General features: G+C 47.1%; 1 protein-coding gene across 1 annotated transcript in view; it reads right to left on the bottom strand.

Moving 5' to 3' along the window:
• LOC138525697 (glutamine amidotransferase-like class 1 domain-containing protein 3, mitochondrial) overlaps positions 1-19,316 on the bottom strand; it is a 341,329-nt gene that overhangs the window by 148,362 nt on the left and 173,651 nt on the right. Inside the window, exon 4 of the mRNA XM_069635791.1 lies at positions 6,292-6,411. Within this exon, the coding sequence (XP_069491892.1) occupies positions 6,292-6,411 (120 nt within the window). The remainder of the gene's footprint in view (positions 1-6,291; positions 6,412-19,316) is intronic.

Raw genomic sequence — 19,316 nt, 5'->3', positions numbered from 1 at the left:
GGGACAGAAGTTTGTCGGTTCTGTAAATCAAAAGACGTAGGTGAATCCCTAAAACATTTACTACTGGAATGTCCAAATCTTCGTGAGAAGAGATTGGAAAGCTTTGCACATTTTGTCTATAATACAGCCGGGGTGGATAGAAATAAACCGTGGTGTGAAATGCTTCATGGTTCTTCTATCGCCTTGTGTTCTGACTTGAGTGTCGTGTAGACCGATGAGACCTCCGTCCCCAAGTGACGCACAGGGGAACAAATAGAAACCCGCTGTGCGACCCTTGAGGCCACAGGTGAGAGATGTCTTCCCAGATCCACGGAGCCTCTGGAACACCGATGCTGCTGTCAAGAAGGAAGGAGGTTAAGCACCAGGCAATCACAATACAGCAGGTAAACAAAAGAATCTAAAGTGTCTTACCTATCTGGTGTGAGGGAGACCCAGGAAACCTAGTAGGGAGGTTCGAGGCTCAACAAGATACAGCGGTCCCCGGAGTGGTAGAACCGCAGGTAAGCGTGGATACGGGTAGGCCACCTGTAAGATAGGGCTTGGCTTGGGCGTAGGAGTACAGCAAGATACTCAGGGATGATCCAAAGACAAGTCGATGTGCAGTCCAAAAATCCGGCAACAAGTAAACAGTTCCAAGCAAAGGTACAAAGGGGTGTCCAAGAGAGTCCAAGATTGAGTTCCGTGGTCGAGGTAGCAAGGAGCACGTAGTAACGCCAAACAGGGTCCGAAGCCAGCTGAGAAGCAATGATCGTCCTGCCTCTCAGTTCTTTATACTGTGTGTCCCTGGGTCATGTGACGTCTCTGGGTCATGTGACGTCCACCAAGATCACGTGAGGACCGCCACACTGTATCACATGACCGACGTGCTGACGTAAGGCCGTCCCTTCTGCGATATATTCTCCAAGGCAGTTGCCAATGCAGGAAAGGTTGTAATCGAGCCCGTACACCAAAGGAGGTACGGTGTTTTCGGTTCTGTGGGTTCACCGAATCCCTTGAGCCTCGAAGCTGGGGTGGAGAAGTTGGGGGAATGTGAGCAGTGTTCCGATGTGGGGAGGCCTGATGTGCCGAGGATCGCCTAACACCTTGAAAATAAAAGTCAACACATTTTTGAAAAACATTTGTTTGTTGACATAAACCTTTGGTGCCTAAATGGATGATGCAGAATGTGTTATAGTTTAAAAAGGTCAATGAGCTTGCAAGGTGGTTATATATTTTGGATTGGAGTAGGTTATTTCTGTATGTTGTATTTTAATGAAATTGAAATGTATAAATAATGTATTGTGAATTTTTTTTTTTTTAATGAAATGCATCAGTTGCAACGACCCTGCCAGCAAACTAGCCCAGGAAGATGGCACTTCCCAGCAGATGGGAACGGGTTGGAGCCTGAGCCACACCCTCACAGTGGGCAGAATTCCCGGCCAGCGGACCCACCCAGGGGTCTCTGGATGAGAGTTGACCTCATTTTGGTGGCAGGGGAGCAGACAAACTCCCACTGAGTAGCTCTGAAGAAACAGGGTGAGCTAAGGCGGTGGTGTCGGAGGAGTGGGGGAGAACCAAAGCCGGCCCCATCCATCAAAGATATGCTTCAGCAGGCTAAGCCAGTAACCGACTCGCCCCCGGTGAGGGAAGATGACACTCAACCCGACTACGAGAGGGGATATTGCACGCCTGTTCCAGTACCCCCTGCTATTCTCGCGGTCATAACTGTGCGTCTAGCTACCCATGGGAACATTTAGACCAGATGAATCTGAAAACCTGCCCTTGCAGATCCTTTAGCGTCGCCCTGGGGATCCACAATAGGAGCGCCTGGAACATGTATAGCAACCTCGGTAGTAGGGTCATCTTAATTGCTGTTATTCTACCCAACCATAAGATCTCCGTTGCTCCCCATTGTACTAAATCCACACAGTAATGTACAAGTCCAGTGCAAGAAATACTAACCTACATTTCTACCTGGAGTGGCTCCCCCTCAATGTGGTGCACAAATCCCAGAAAGGGTACCAACCCCCCATTTATCAGACCTTTTTTAGGCATGAGCTGTAGTCTATGCTAGGTTAGAACACAAATGTCTGGATAAAAACATCCAGAACTTCTGCGCCTTGATGAACTTGTTCAGACGTCGCAGGTCTAGGATGGGCCGCCATCCTCCCGTCTTCTTCTTCACGAGGAAGTATCTCGAGTAAACTCCGGAGCCCCGAAGCCTCTTTGGGACGAGTTCGATGGCGCCCTTCCTGAGCATCGCCTTTACCTCCAGGAGAAGCTGAGGGACGTGAAGCTCTTTCCTGGCCACGGGGGGGACGCGCGGGCACCTTCTTTGAAACTCGAGCGCGTGGCCCCGGGCTAAGGCGTCCAGCACCCAACGGTTGGTGGAGATGGACTCCCACACGCTGACGAAGCTCGCCAGCCGGCCTCCCACCGGGGTGCTTCGGTGGGGGCCCGACCCCACGACCGGTTCAATCCTGTTTCGACGAGGCTTTGCCGCCTTGACCTCCTTGGCGACGACGGCGGGGTCCGCCAGACTTGCCTCGCCCTCTGTAGGCCTCCTGAGACGACGAGCGGCCCGCTTGACGGTAGGTGGAGAAACCGGAACCTTTGGAGGCGCCCTTGCCTCCGCTGCTCCGAAAGGGCGTCCGTCGTTGCTGCAGAACCCCAAGGGCCCGGGCCGTCTCAGTGTCCGCTTTAATGGCCTGAAGGGAATCGTCCACTGTTTTCCCAAACAGGTTGTTCCCATCGAACGGCATGTCCAGGTCTGTACGTCTTGACGGAAGTCCGTAGCCTTGAGCCATCCACGCCGCCTAAGGCACACGCCGTTGCCCAACTGGCGAAACCCAGTGTCGGCGATGTCCGTCGCAATAGTGATGGCGTGGTCCGACGCCACCTCACCTTCCTGTAGGATCTCCAGGGCATCCGCCCTCTTGTCGTCCGGTAGGAAGTCCAGCAGGGGAGCCAGTTTGTACCATAGCTCCCTGTCGTAGCGGGCCACGATAGCCAAGGCGTTGGCCGCTTTAATCGTCGTCGCTGCAGACGAGATGACCCTGCGTCCCATACGTCCAATTTCTTTCCCTCGCCGTCCGGTGGGGAAGTCGATGTGGAGGCCGCACCCCCCCCCGCTTTCTTCCTGGCCGCCGCGGAGACGACGGAGTCCGGGGTAGGCTGCGCCCGGAGGCAGAGGGGGGCCGCGTCCGGGACCCGGTACTTCTTCTCGTACCGGTCTCTTCTAGCTGGCGTCGTGGAAGGGTTCTTGAGGAGGGCGAGGCCCTCATCCCAAATGTCGTCCAGTAGAGGCACCGCGAGGACCGTCTTCCTCTTGGCCTCGCGCCGTTGATAAAGGAATCCTTCCTTTTTCTTCTCCTCAGGGCAGAATTGGAAAAGCTCGGATGCCCTGGTGATCATGGAGTGGAACGATCCAATCTCGTTGGGCGGAGAAGCCCTGGTGGGAGGTGACGACGGTAGGTCCTCGTCGTATACCTCGTCGTCTGTACCCGTCGCTGCCGTGTCAGTCCCAGTATCATCCCCTCGGGTGGACGGGGAGGAGGGCTGGACGGGGCGCGACGGCTGAAAAGGAGGTGGAGGGTGAATCCTTCTTTTCTTGGGCGGGGGAACACCAGAAGGTCCCGGTTCAGGATCCCCCGACGGGAGAGGTTCCTCCGTCGGCAACGGTAGTCTCGTCCTTATCTCTGAACATAAGGACTGTATAGCCAACAAAATGGCCGCCGAGTTGTCTTGCGGCGCTGGCAGAGGGGAATCCGATGGGCGATCAGGGGCCCCGTCAGCACCCTCGTCGTCACCTGCGTCGGGATCCATCCCGACAGGCCGGTCTTCTTCCACGCCAAGGCCGTGGCTTAAGACCTCAATCAGCTCTTCCTCCGAGGTTGAGGCCGAATCTACGACGACGCCCTGCCCCCCCTTTTTCTTCCCCGCCGGGGATTTCACGGGGGTCCTATCGATGGGCACAAAAGAGGACTCCCTCCGAGGTGGCAGCGAGACTCTGAGCCCCGAGGTCACCACCACTGGTGTAGCCTCCACAGGCTGAGCCAGGCCCGCCGCGACAGTATCGATAGAGGGCTTGGCCGGATGGATTAAGGCCTTCACCACCTTAGGTAAGCTCACCGCCTTATCCTTGAGGTGGGGGACACTGCCTCGCTCCCCCTCCGATGGGGCCTTCGAGCTCGACTGGGGCCTCTCCAGGAGCTTCGCCGGGTGCTCGCCCTTCCTCTTACCCGACCCAGAGCGTTGGCTCGTGGCTGAAGGTGCCGGGGAGGGTGCGCCCTGCCTGGCGCCCGTAGAGCCCGACCGTTCGGCGCTCCCGGTGCCAGCGGACTCGCGGTGCTCGGCCTTGTGTTGGACCCCCGTCGCCGGGGCGTCCTCAAAGGTCTTAGAAGACCGCTCGGATTTCTTCCTCTTCTTCTCGCCTGACGGGCTCTTCCCTTCCAGCCAGTTGGCGAGACGTTGATGGCGGTCCTTCATGGTCCGCTCCGACATATTGCCGCAAAACGCACAGTCCTTCTCCACGTGCGTCTTGTCCTCATGTAAGTAGTAGAGACAAAAGGAGTGTTCGTCCTCCTTAAAGACGTTCTGCAGCTGGCATCCAGGGCAGATCCTGAACAGCTTTCCGGGCGTCGAGCTTCCCTTCTCCTGGGCCATGTCCGGGCCTGAGAAACTTCTGGAGTCCCCCAAAAGCGTAGCTCGACGAAATCTTCACCCTTTAGGGGCGCAGACGAATCCGACACGGGTCCCCGTTGATCGGATGGAGAGTCGGTGGAGCTTGAGGCTCTTTTGACCGAAAAAACGAAGTTTTTGAGAAAAAACGTGAAAAAATAGCACTAACGCTCGAGAGCAATAGCACGAGGATCCCAACACATGAACGTGCGGTAAAAATCTGAAGATGGCTGCCAGAGGCGGTGCTTAGGTAGAGGGCAGTCATTGGCTGTGGTCAGTATGACGCAGAGACCAGTGATTGGTTATTACTACGAAAGACAGATCAGAAACGAAACTGATACTGGTTTTTTCTTTACCGAGGATTCCCAGCCTGACGACGGGGAATATTCATGAGCATGTGAATCCATGCCAGACCCCATGCTGGAGAATAAACAGATTTTTTTTTTTTAAAGAAACTCAAACCAAAAAAAACTAAGACCCTTTCATGTCAAATTTCATTTATTGTAAACACTCCAATATTAAAAATACTAATTATGGTGAACAAAAATAATTTCCAAGAGGCAGTGTAATAATGGAAAAATAATACATGAAACACCCCAAGGACTATTGAACACCTAGAAGCAAGGATCGTAGTTTAAGCCCTAAGTGTTTCGGGACTATGTCCCATCTTCAGGGGTAAATCCTTGCCAATTCCGTTTCTGTAACACTAATCACCAAATCGCCCTGTGGTATTACAGACAGCAATTAACTTGTTGGTCATTCACTTGCCTACCTAGGGACAGTGTCGACCCATGTCAAAATGTATCCACCACTATTCGCATTCAACTTGACTAGATGTTACAAGCTACTGCATTCCCCACTTGTGCTGAAGGCAACGGAGGCCATCGCCCGTCCCTTCTGAATGGCGCTCGCTAGCTTAGGCAGCCATAGGAAAATGTTTGTCTCAATAACTGCAGAATTCAAAAGGCACTGACCAGTGAACTCAGATGACAAAAAAGGGGCGAGGACAGTTACAAAATGCTTCCCGTCCTAGACAGACAGAAAAAACAGCAATGGAGCGTGACTGGTTGGATGCTCTAATCAGAGCAATAAGCCTAGGGGAGCAAGCACATTCTGAAAAAGCTTTCAATTAACACCACATCTCCTAGAAATGCTTTCAGCCTACCTGGCGGGGTAGGCACATCCAAATCATTTTGTGAAGGATGGAGAGCAAAGACGTATGGCAACCTGAATCACAGTCAAGATAAGTGTTCCTGTGGCTCTCACCTTTTCTGACATATGCATCCATACAGTTGAAACATTGGCAATTATACTCTTGATTTTGGGAAACCGAAGATAAATCCTTCCATTTGTTTTATGTGATCTTACAAAGGCCTATGTGGCGGGACGATTGGTATTGCTACAGTCCTCCCACTCCCACTCCCCACCTGTGTGTAGGCCTATGCACATTTATTGGGTGCATGTATGCCACAAAATGGTTCCTTTACCCGGTACTCTGGCTGAAAGGTAAACTGACAATGCTTCTGGGCCTACTTAACCTGACAGGACTATCATAACCAGTTTGAGGAAGAGCAGAAACTATAAAATCAATGCTATTTTTTGAAGTTGGCATTTCAAGTGTGGAAAACATACAGGTTTTTGGCTGCTCCAAATCCACCAGGGAAGATGACGGCATCGTGGTTGCTTGCATTAAGTTGGGACAAGTTAGAGATTTTGCCTCTGGCAATGCGTGCAGATTCCGGCAAGACATTTCTGTAAGAAAAACGAAGATACAAAAAATGTTACAGAAGGCCCGTGTTCAGTCACGTGGGAGAAGGAAAGCAAGCGCATGCAAATGTACACAAGCACCCAAATGAGTCACTTCTAGGGAGAGCTGATAGGGGTTAGTTACTGTGTTTGTACTAAATTAGATGCATAGGAGATAGCCACAAGAGAGTAGTCACTTGTACTGCAGGATTTTACGGTTAGCTCTTCAAATGTCTAGCCTGGGAACGATTTTTAAAAAAAAATACTTTTTTAAAATCACCCCTAATGACCGTTTGGTCCTTGTATACACAGATTACACTCTGCACACAACAAAAGGCGTTAAAGAAAATCACACTATCACTCTAAGGGAAAGCATCCAAGATGCCACAAGCTTGATAAAATAGTATCTATTTTTTTGTTTGAAGTAGGTGAAGGACGGGCTTGGTCTCCACAGAGATCCCACTACACCAAGGGCCAATCTATCGGTTTCCTGCTCCTACCACATGTGCTCCTTTTCTCTACTAGCCCCACTCCACTGAAATGCACCGCCCTTGACATCAAAGCCATTCTATTGGCGTGAATACTCAAAAGAAAACTCTTACTGAAGATACTGAATATCGACCTTTATGTCCAATACCTACAGCAGAGCAATCCTTGTTCAAACATTTATTGTACAATACCAAAGTAGAGGCCCGTTCTGAAGAGGTTAAATGGCTCTCATCTTTCACCATTTGGCAGCCTGTCCTAGTGATGAAGTAGGATGGATAAAAAAATAGTTAATGGTAGCTTATCTGGTTAAGGCATCTGTTGTTAGCGTTGTATAACGTCAGTATCTCAGTTGTGTAAGTGATTTCAATCTGGCACTTCACCTAAGTCAACGCCTAGCATGTACTGCACAATTGAAATCCTTATTTATTTGTGTCTAAAAGTTCTTTTATTCTGAACGATGTACCACTCATATCACGCCCCCCTCCTGGAGTTCCCCCCCCCCCGGTCACACTGAACCAGGAATCAGGCATGTGCCACACTTAGAATCGACAACATTAGCCTGCGCCATATCTAGACTGGATTGTGAATGTTAGCATCTGCCACACTTAGAATCGACAACATTGGCCTGCGCCGTATCTAGACAGGATTGTGAATGTTAGCATATGCCACACTTAGAATCAACAACATTAGCCTGCGCCGTATCTAGACAGGATTGTGAATGTTAGCATGTGCCACACTTAGATGGAATTCTCAACCTTATGCTTGCGTCACATCTAGACAGGATTGTGAATGTTAGCATTTGCCACACTTAGATGGAATTCTCAACCTTGTGCTTGCGTCACATCTAGACAGAATTGTGAATGTTAGCATGTGCCACACTTACAATCGATAACATTAGCCTGCGCCATATCTAGACTGGATTGTGAATGTTAGCATGTGCCACACTTAGATGGAATTCTCAAACTTATGCTTGCGTCACATCTAGGCAGAATTATGAATGTTAGCATGTGTCAAACATAGATGGAATTCTCAACCTTGTGCTTGTGTCACATCTAGACAGAATTGTGAATGTTAGCATGTGCCACACTTAGAATCAACAACATTAGCCTGCGTCACATCTAGACAGGATTGTGAATGTTAGCATGTGTCAAACATAGATGGAATTCTCAACCTTGTGCTTGTGTCACATCTAGACAGAATTGTGAATGTTAGCTTGTGCCACACTTAGAATCGACAACACTGGCCTGCGCCATATTTGACCAGGATTGTGAATGTTAGCATCTGCCACACTTAGAATCGAAAACATTAGCCTGCGCCATATCTAGACTGGATTGTGAATGTTACCATGTGCCAAACTCAGCTGAACGTCTTAACCCTAGCTTGAGTCACATCAAGACAGGATTGTGAATGTTAGCATGTGTCAAACTCAAATGGAATTCTCGACCTTAGCTTGCGTCACTTCTAGACAGGATTATGAATCTTAGCATGTGCCACACTTAGATGGAATAGTGAATGATAGCAGGCACCACACCCAGACATAATTGCAAGCACAGCTATGCCAACTAACCAATTCTCTAACAATTTCATCCCTCTGTTTACACCTCTCAAAAGCTAATCAAACACAACCACAAGCCTTAAACGCAGCAAACCGCACAAACTTCACTACACTGCAACAACAAAACAAACTGCACATAGACTTGCACAACAGCACACGGCGACTACCGACCGTAAAACACCCCAAGCCCAGCCAACGGACCCACCGGGCTGAGGCTGCCAACAGCACATCACTGCTATCTTGCACTTTTCCAGCTCATTCCCACTAACTGAACCCCCCCCTCCCTTTTTCCGAACTGCCAGAGCGCCGGGAGACCACTCCGGTGGTGATAGTGTGCGGTGCAAATATCCTTTAACATTAACATTTGCAAAGTTAAAATATTTATTTATGTAGTTACAATTCAATCACACTATGTTTAATGGGTATACAATAATCACCAATGGGGTGATGTCACACTAAGAAATCTCTTTAATGCACAAGCAACAATAGTGAGCAAAACAATTCAGCACAGAAATAATACTTTTGTGTGTGTGTCCAGAACAGCCCAATAGACAAATGTAAAGAGATAGAAGGAGAGAACAGGTTTCAGGAATGGCAGAATTCAAACAAAATAACAATCCCACTTTCCCCCCAGCAACACAAGAGAAAAACAGAATTGATTGGCAAACTGTCAAAATGGTTTTGGAATGTGTAAAAACACTAAATATGGGCTAAATCGCTGAAATTGTTTAAATTCTTATGGGAGCCGCTTTAGATAGTTACAGACAAACACTAGCAACGATTTAATACTAAGAAGCAATGTGAAATCTTAAAACTGAGGTCGGAAGCAATCAAAAGCTGTTTTACACGTGTCAGAAATTCCCTACATGAACATTCGCGGCAACCTTTTTGACGTGCGATAATCGCGATTACGGGAGAATCGTATGGTTTTGGGATGCAGTTCTATGGAAAGCTGAGGATGTTAGCTACAAGCAGAAGTTGGAATTGTGTTTCTAGCATGAAAACTGAAGAAGTTATGGATGTTTTAGTGGAGGTTGTTCTTTTCGAGATGGACGCAAAATGGAAAAACGGGAATGCACTTTTAAAAGACAAATGTGATTTCTTACACTAGATTATGACTATAGAAAAAGAGAATGCCACACATGAATCTCCATCAGTTCGTGGCCAGGGAACCCTTCACGTGGTGGATACTCAATTTCTTTCTGAGATTCTCTTTAGTTACTCACAACACTAAATACTTATAATTTTAGAAAACAAATGAGAGAAACTTAGCGCAAGAAAAGTTCTGACAATTCAAAAATACTCCTAACACTACCGGTTCTGAATACAAGATAGGATGGATTTCATATAGGGATTGCACTAAACTAGGTACATAGGCTAGTGACACAGTTCTATTCTATAGATACTCACTATATGTGTTTCAAACGGAACCGTCAGGGATTCTGGTCAGGGATTCTGGTCAGGACAGACTGCTGGGCACACCGGATTGGACTGGGTCTGTTCACAGCACGGCACAGAACCGGATCGGGTCTGCAATGGTTCTGGTCACAGCTCGGCACAGGACTGGATTGGATCGCTTGGTTCTGATGATAATTCTTTTAGCAGGCAGCAGTACAGCACATCCCGGCTGTCTATTTCCCCTTAGGTTTCTGGGATTCTGGAATTTTAAAGCCTAGCTGAAAATTAATCAGCTATAGAATGGGCCTTTCTGCTTTTCCAAGTTTCTGGAGTCTGGAGCAAGGAAGATGGATGGTTCTGTAACAGGGTGCTCCGCCAGCAATCGGTTAGTGGGTGAATCTGTCTGTGTTTTTTTAGTACTGAGCTGTCTCTATTTATGCTTATGATAAAGGGGTGTGTGTGCTGGTTTATCCTAAGCATGCCCCTTTGGACAGGGATTGGTCAGGGTCTCCTCTCTTCCTTGATAGGAGGAGAAGAACAGGGTGTCACCATGATGATGTGGGTTTACGAGCCCTAGCCTCTTGAAAACAAAATCTACTTTTGGTACAATACATATTTCCATGCGTGCAACCTTTATAACAATCATATATATAGATTAAATATTTTGTGTAGCAGATACTCCTCCAAACCCCGTTGCTTTAAGATCTTGAGTCTGCTGTTTACTGAATTTTACCCTTTTTGTCCGGAACACAATGTCCAATTTCGGAGCAAATTTCTTCAAATGTGCGCATTGAATATGGGCATAAGTGTATGATGTTTCATGCTTCTATCAAAAATACATTTTGTGTAATAATTTTCCGCCGTTTCTTCCTAGAACATGTCACAGAGTTCTGGCGCCTTTTAAAATGTGCAGTCAATATTTAGATTAACAATACTGTAATTTTTGTGTTTTTAACAATTTTACATAGTAAGTTATCAGTCTTTTTAAAATGTGTCTTTGGTCCTTGTTAAGCAACAAATGGTTGTTTGTCTCCGCCTCCTATCTCCCTGCAGCTCAGAAGCAGTCTCCTCCCAGATCCTCCTGGGCCCAGGCCATTTTACGACCCTTCACACTTGACAGTTCCTGTAGCTGGAGGATGTCCATTGTCTCCTTCCCAAAGCAGCCCAAATTCTCCTCCCACCCTATACTCATCACTTAGGTGTGATTTCCTGGTGGAAGGGAGCAGAAGGGAGAGGCCCTGCCTCTGTGGGGGAAGCTGTTATACTGGTTTGGCTGTTTTTAGTCAGGCTTAAATTTAAATGTTATTCTGTTGCATTTTTTCTTTACTTAAAAGAAACTTGCAATTTCAAACAAGCAACTAGAACACTGATTCCATATTCTAAACCATGGGATTAAACAGTTACAACATAGGTTACTCTCAGTAACAGACCACTTAGTTTTCAACCATTTGATTTCAGTTGTACAAGTTTAAATTCTGTCATTCAGGCGGCCAAGTGTACTGCGCTCAGATTTTGACAGATTCCACAGGCAGGCAACTTTTGCTGTGGATGTTTTTATGACAAATTCAGCTTTTCAGGATATTGTAAATTCACAATGATTTCTTGAACTAAGGGAACTGTAACACCCAGCAAGAATATTGGATGTTTGAGGGTGTTTTGTAACAGCATTCTGCAGTTTCAGCAACCAAGAAAAAGGATTTAAAAGCAAGATTTTGGATTTCTTTCAGCAAAGCACTGCTGTTCCCTATGTGCTCTATTTTCCCTTGTTGGGCAGCCCAGTGACATGTTTCAGGAGTGAAATCTCTGTTCCACCACTGACAACATGCATGGCAGATTGGGCAGCCATCTTTTTGTGTTGCAAAGCGCGATTTCCATAGGTTTTGGCGCGCACAAGGGTTTTGCGGCCATTTTGATATTTCTGGCACCATCAGAACACAGGGATGCCGCATGGCAGAGCAAAAAGTGGGTCAAGACATCCCAAAGAGCCCCCCCCTGCCGACTTGAGGTTGACCGCCCATCAAGGGGAAGTCGGGAGATTGGGATTTTCTTTCTTTCTTTGTGTTCAGATGGAGAAAGTTGTCTGCTTCTCCCATCAGTGCTGAATCGACAGGTTCTCCTCGCTGGTTCCGGATGGGAGTATGGAGAGATACTCCGGACCCCTTGGGTCTTTCCTCCCGGTCCCCGAGTGGTCCTCCTTGGAGCATCCATGGTTTCAGTACTATGAGACAGAACAGACCATGGTTATGGACATTTCCCCACCACTATTCATGTAGTGGTGCAGATGCATACATTTGACATATCATTGACAATATTTCACGCCTGTAATTCCTAATGATTTTAACAGGTGGAATGGTTTTAACAGGTGGAATTTTCTAGGGATCTGGAATGTCCCCCTCTGGGTTTCCGGATGGCTCCTCTATTTGCTGCAGAGTATGCCTAGAATGGCAACACTTCAGCTGGTTGATGTGGACCCACTTGTCTTCCCCCTCTGCCAAACTGCCTTTGGGGATGCGGATTTTGTAGGCGACTGATGAGGTTCTGTCTACAATTTCAAATTTACACTGTTTGGCTTGGTTCCTTTGGAAATTGTACAAGTAGATCCGGTCTCCTACTTGGTATTCTTTTTTAGTTGTCTTGAGGTCATAGTGGGTCTTCATACTGTCTGCAGATCTTTCTAGATTTCGCTGAGCATAGGCAAAAGCATGTTGAAGGTGTTGTCTCAGATTCTCAACATACTCATGAGTTGTGGAGGCATTTATCAAGGTCTGCTCTTGAGTTCTGTAGAGTAGATGCTGGGGTAGCACCATCCTTCGTCCAGTCATCAGCTCAAACTGAGACATTTTTGTTGCAGAAGAAGGAGTATATCTGATGGCCATCAGGACAAGAGGTAATCGAATGTCCCAACTTGGCCCAGAATCTGCCACAAACTTTTTTAATATGCTCACAATAGTCTTGTTGTATCTCCCAACTCCACCACTAGAGGCTATCCGGTAGGCAATGTGTAGTTTTCTTTTGACCCCAAGTATCTCCCGCATCTTTGTCATCACTTCGCTAGTGAAGTGGCTACCTCGGTCTGACTCAATCCTTTGGGGTAGTCCAAAACGCGAGAAGATGTGGTTGATCATCAGGGCAGCTGCTGTTTCTGCCTTGCAATTTGGGGCCGGGAGACATTCCACCCATTTAGTGAACAAGCATGTTACGGTCAACATGTACTTGTTCCCCCTTGAGGAGCGAATCACGGGCCCGATAAAATGGACTTGTAAATCTGACCAAGGCAGTGTCATCCCCCTCTTTTGGAGGCGAGCACGTTGTGTGAGTGATGTTGGCTGAAATTGTGCACACACAAGACACCCCTTCAAGTATTGGTCGAGGTCCTGCCCCATGTGTGGACAGTATGCAACCTTTCTCAAGATTTCTAGTGTCGTATGAAACCTCCAATAACCGGCTGTGGCTGCATCATGGGTGTGACTTAGCATCAGGCTTCATAATGTGGTAGGGACCACCGACTGGTCATGGCCAGCTGTGGATCTTCTCACCAACAAACCGTCTTGGATTCGGAACATTTTTGGACATTTCATCAACACTCTGAGGTCTTATGTCCCTATGTAATCGGTATCCGTCAGGGGAAAGTTCTCAGGGTCCTCAATGTGTTGATAAAACTTACCAATTATTTGATCCCCTTTCTGAGCCGTAATAAAATCAGCATCTGGGGTCTCCTAACTCCATTGTGCAGTTGAGAATTCATTGTGAGCATTTGTCTGGGACCTAGTGATAGCAGTGACCTGGATTTCCCCCAACAGGGACTCGATCTCAAGTAGATCCCCTTGGATGATTCCGGTTTTGGCCAGCTGATCAGCTATGTCATTTCCAGTTTTGTCTGGTCCCTCTACTTTAGAATGACACTTGATCTTTTTCCAATAGATAGTCATCCCATTCGAGGTGACCAGATGATCAATATTTAGTATTAATTTCCCATGTTTCAATGGTTTGTTATTAGCACATAGCATGCCTCTAGTTTTCCAGTTAACCAGGTGCTCCACAAACCCGTTCCGTACATAATCTGAGTCTGTGATTATGACCAGTTCGTGGAGTTGGTGTTGGACAGCAGTGAGGATGGCTTGATGCACAGCCATCAGCTCTGCCACTTGACTACTTCGGGGACTGATTTTGTACCCAGCGGAGGGTTCTGGGGCATCATTCACCCATGCATTCCCTACGCCGGCCACAAGTTCCTTTTCCTCGTTGTTCTCAACATGGTAGGAGCACCCATCCACATAGACAGTGGGCATTCCCTCACACTTGTCTTCTTCATAGACTTTGTGTGGGGAATTAAGGTATGTCTCCATGTTGTCCTTGATTTTAAGACTTTTGTCCTCGAGACAGTTTTCTCTGGCACAATCATGCAAGTCAGCCAGACCTTGCGTGAGGGGACTCTTCTTGTTTTGGCCATATCTGACCTCCACAGGAAAGCCTTACATTGACAGAATCCAGGAAGTAATTTGGAAATTACTCACATTTCCGGCCCGGATTCTGTCACTCTGAAGATATTGCAAAGGTTGGTGTGGAGTCTCCACTATGATGTGTTCCCCCTGGATAAACGGGCGGTAATTCTTCAATGCCCACACCGTTGCCAGGCGTGCCTTCTTACAATCATTGAGTTTTTCCTCCACAGAGGATAAAGTCTTACTCGCATAGGAGATTACTTTATTGACCTTGTCATGCTTTTGATATAATACTGCAGTCAAGCATGTATTTGAGAGCCCTGTCTCCAAGAAGAACTCCTTGTTTTTGACAGGGTAAGCTAGGCAAGGCACTTGGGAGAGGCTTCTTTTGAGTGGTCTTACTGCCTCGGCTTGTTCTGGACCCCACTCCCACTTGACCCCCCCCTTCAAAAGATGGATCAGGGGTCTTGTGATCTCTGCGTAGTCCTCAATTAACTTTCTGCTGTACATAGTTAGTCCAAGGTGGCTCCTTAGTTCCCGCAGAGTTGTGGGGTCTTTTAATTTCTGGAGTGCTTCCACTTGATTTTCCTGGGGACAGAGACACTGAGGAGTTATCTCATGCCCTAAGAAATTGACACGGGTTCTGCACCACTGTGCCTTTTAAAAGGAGAGTTTTGCTCTGGCAGCCCTCAACTGTGTCAGTATACAAATGGGGGAGGGGTGTCCTGGCTGTGGGAGTCAGAGCTAATTGCGATTTATTCAATGCAAATCAAATCTGTAGTGTATTAGCTACCCTTCAGTGGTATTATTTATGCATATCCTAGGGAAGGTGTAGATATTTAAGTTACTGTCCTCATCCACTTGACTATTTTATAAAGAGATAATGAGCTCAATATGCAAAGGTGCAATCAACCCGCACAAATAACACACCAACATAAAAATTGTGCGGTGAGCATAAATCAAAACCAAAACAAATTGATACATGAATATGCATGCTAACAGTAATAGAGAGAGACACATATACAATTCTAATACATTCTGTTCTCCTCCTTATTTGCCATGTTATTACATCAGGTTTTTAGACATGTTATCCTAACCAAAGTAGAACGAACAAAACCTATTGTTCCTCTAAAATGAAGACCTTGGATGGATCTAACATAGCCAGGCTAAAGGGTGACCAAATATAATGGATCGACGTCACTGAAATAAATCCAAACAAAGATTTTTAGGGGACCTAACAGCACCGCAGGATGTGAGGGTCCCAGGATGTTTCGGCTTTCAGTGGGTCACAGCCTTCTTCATGGAGCCAAGGTAAGGTTTCCCCTGTAGAGAATGAAGGGGAACAAAGATTACTACACGTGGTGTATAAGGGATAATGTGAGAGCGCAGTGGTTAAAAAACCTAGTACATAAATATGTCACTACTGAAAGCAAAGGACACAAAAAACTAATTAAAAGCTCTAGTTTTCTCGTATTGATGGTCAAGAACTGACCTTGCACCGGACTGGGTCCTGGGTTGTATCCAGGAGGCTAAGGATGCTTGGAATCAGGTGAATCCCTCATCTGGGATGTGGTAAGTACACCTCACAGCGAAGAGCTGGTAAAAAGAGGAAGGGCAGAGAGAGGCTCTGATAAGTGAATGTCCCCTATCATACTACCACAGAGGAGGACCTGAACATACAATTAATGATTGCGTGAAAAGTGTGCACAAGGCTGGATGTACCTTGAACTTGTGATGAAAAAATGCAAAATGGACATCTGTATGTTCCTGGAGGTAGGCAAACTCGAAAAATGTGCTGGAGAAGCCTAGCACACGGCGGTGGAGCGGAGCTGCATATGTCTGTGAGAGCCAGAGAAAGATGCGGCAAAATGGTAAGAAAGTATCCACAGTAAAGGCAAGGTACAGAAGATCGAATCCCGTGCACTGGCAGGCTGCCCAAAATGAGTGGAGTACCTGCTGTTCACGAGCCGCTGTGGATACTTGGAATAAGGATCTCGGTGGAACTCAGAATGAAGCTGTGTCCCCAGGATGTGCTTGCGCAAATGCAGAGAGAAGAATAATACACCGCGGCGCATGCGCATACGAAGCGGAGTCATGGCAACCTAATGCTGGATCCACGGGCGCACGGGGCTCACCTTCAGTTAATGGCGGCGCGAAATACAGCAGAGAAAAAAGACGTGCTGTTTCAGGGCATAACAGATCTCCGCTATGTGTTCCTCCACAGTTGAGCTTTTGACGAGAACATCGTCTACATAGGCCAGGTTACCCCTTTCATCCAGGTCGGGCATGACCTTGTGTAGAAAGATGTTAAACTCATTGCTGGAGTTGATGTATCCGAAGGGAGTCCGGGTCCAAGTGTACTGCTGCCCCCCGAAGGTAAAGGCCAGCTTGTATTGGTCCTCCCTACTGACAGGTACAGTCCAGTACCCATTGGTCTGGTCAATTGCAGTGAATACCTTTGACCCCTGGATCTGGGCCAGCCCTTGGTCAATGTAGGGAACAGGCCATCGGGATGTATGGACCCATTTGTTGAGCTCCCTTAGGTCACCACAGAGTCTCCACTGGCCGTTTGGTTTCAAAATCCCCAGCACCGGATTATTGGAGGTGCTGTGGACTGGACGAATTATCCCACGGGACTCAAGGTTCTTAATTATTTCAGTAAGGGACTCCATTGCATTGATGCGAGAGGCAAGCGATATTGCCTCACAAACACTGGAGTCATGCCAGGGTCCGTGGGAATTGTTGTGTGTAGGTCGGTGCGACCACAGTCATATGAGTCCACAGCAAAGAGATCTTGAAAATCTAAGAAAACTTGTTTCAATTTTTGTTTTTGCTCCAGAGCCTCACAGGCGTCAGCTAGGTTGACTCTCTTTTCAACCATCTGCCTGAAGCCTGGAAAGACTTCCGGTTTGGCTATCTCAGCGGCCTCCTTCAGCTGGGTGGAGATGTCCCTGGTCACAGTGCTGATTTGGACTGATGGCTTCAGGCGGGTTAGGCAGTCCTCGTTGACTTGAAAGATCACCTCATCCCTCCTGAAGTCACAGGTCACATCTTCCTTACCATAAGGGCAGGAAGAGTACACCAGGAAATTCCCCCCATGCCGGGCGAAGATCCTGTCTGGTGTTGTGTCATCGTCACTATCACTGTCAAAACAGTCCTTGGGGATTGGTCCTAACAGTTCATTACCTAAATCTATGGAAAAATGTCAGTCATCAACCACCATTCCAATAATGGTGCCTGCGCCCAGAGTGATACTCTTTAGGTCGCTGTTATCCACCTCTATTGGAATGGTGCTGTGTTCTATATTGACTGGTGGTGTTGGGTTTACCCCCAACCCTTGCCGTTGGAAATGAGTATTGAGATGGACATAGGCATCAGGGTTTTTCAGTTTCTGTCCTCTTTTAATTTTTACTTCCAATGAGAATTGTTGGGTCCGTTCTGGGATGGTGACTTCCTCTCCAATCTGAATTTCAAATGCATATGGCAGCAGTTGAGCTGACCAAAATGCTTTCTCTGGGTCATCAAAGTCCATGGGATTACCCGCTAATCGGGACCAAGCTTTGAAGTTTATTAGGTCCAAGCGAATGGCAAAGCGATTGAGAATGTCACTGCCCAAATAAAATGCAGCAGGGACATCTCGCACGACCCAGCAATTATGGACTATGCTCTTGTCGCCTATGGAAATTTTGAGCATGCACCTGCTAGGCAGGAGATGTTTGGAATTGGGTGTTTCCAGGTCCATTTCCGATTTGTCTAACAGTTTAAATGTGGGAATGGCTGGACCTTTTGGGAGTTTGCAGAACATGGCCTCGCTGATGAAGCTCTTACCGTTGTTCACACACACTCGGGCAAGAACAGAGTCCTTTCCTTCATTTAACTGAATAGGGATGAACAACTGCTCTCCAATTTTCTGAATATCAGCCAGGTTTTGAGCTGATATCTCATCTTTTTGGACTATAGGAATGGGATCTTCTGATTGTGAATTGGTATAGAATTTCAGAGTGTTTCCTTCCAGTGTGGAATGCCACCTTAGACTGGAAGGAAGGTTGATTTTCAGAAATAGAGAGGACTCCCCATCACTATTTTGTTGTCCTACTGCAATTACTGTCACGTCTGGGATTTGATTATTTTGGAAGTGAAATTCTATTTTGGTCAGGTTTTTGTTCAACCATTTGGCATGTGCCGTTTAAACTAACATGGTTGACACTCTGTTTCAATTTTATTGGTTGTTTAGTCTGGGTCCAGAGGACCTTGTTTACACAATCTATGAGGGGAGACAATTTACGCAGGATGTCATTCCCTAGTAAACAAGGTGTGCTCTCTGGAGTCACAACTATGACCGGGTGCTTCACCTTTTGTCACCCAATTTTAATGTCCAAATCCTCAGTCCCCTCGATGGGAATTTCCTTCCCGTTGAAGTTCTGAAGTTGTCCAGGAAGAGGGGTGAGAGGAGTTTGGTATTTCTCCCCCCTTCCCGAATTCAGTTGATCAAAGGCCCTTTTTGACAGAAGGGTAGCTGGGATCCAGTGTCCACCAGTGCCAAAATTGTACATTGCCATTTATTTGGACCGGGGCATAAAATCTTCCCTCCTTTTCCTCAAGGGGGTAAAGATAATGCATATTTTTGGCCAACGGGTGGGTTAAGGTTAATTGCCTGGCTTTGGATACTGACAGAGAGGTGACTTGGGCAGGATTCTGTTTAGGATCTTGGGAATCTGTAAGAAAAAGTGACAGCTAGATATGGGGGAAGCTTTTCGTGCTGGTCATTCTGGGTACTGATGATGATAACTCGGTCCCCACATCTACCCAGTCTGGATTAAGATCCTTTGGGACCCATTTTTCTTTGGGAGGAGTTCCCCCATCCCTGAAGGAGAAGATCCTTTTCCCAGGATCCTCTGAGGATCCCTCTCCTTCAAACTCAAAGATTTGTACCTCCTCCACAGAATGGGTCTTTTTGGGCTCTTTATTTCTCCTACCCGCCCTCTGCTCCTTGGGTTGCAGACTTTCCGGGGCAGGAGATTTTGGTT

The sequence above is a fragment of the Ambystoma mexicanum genome, chromosome 7p (assembly GCF_040938575.1).
Source record: "Ambystoma mexicanum isolate Mex_15411 chromosome 7p, UKY_AmexF1_1, whole genome shotgun sequence".
NCBI classification, from domain to species: domain Eukaryota; kingdom Metazoa; phylum Chordata; class Amphibia; order Caudata; family Ambystomatidae; genus Ambystoma; species Ambystoma mexicanum.
Note: the sequence above shows the minus strand (reverse complement) of the source record. Positions and strands in the feature narration are given on the sequence as shown.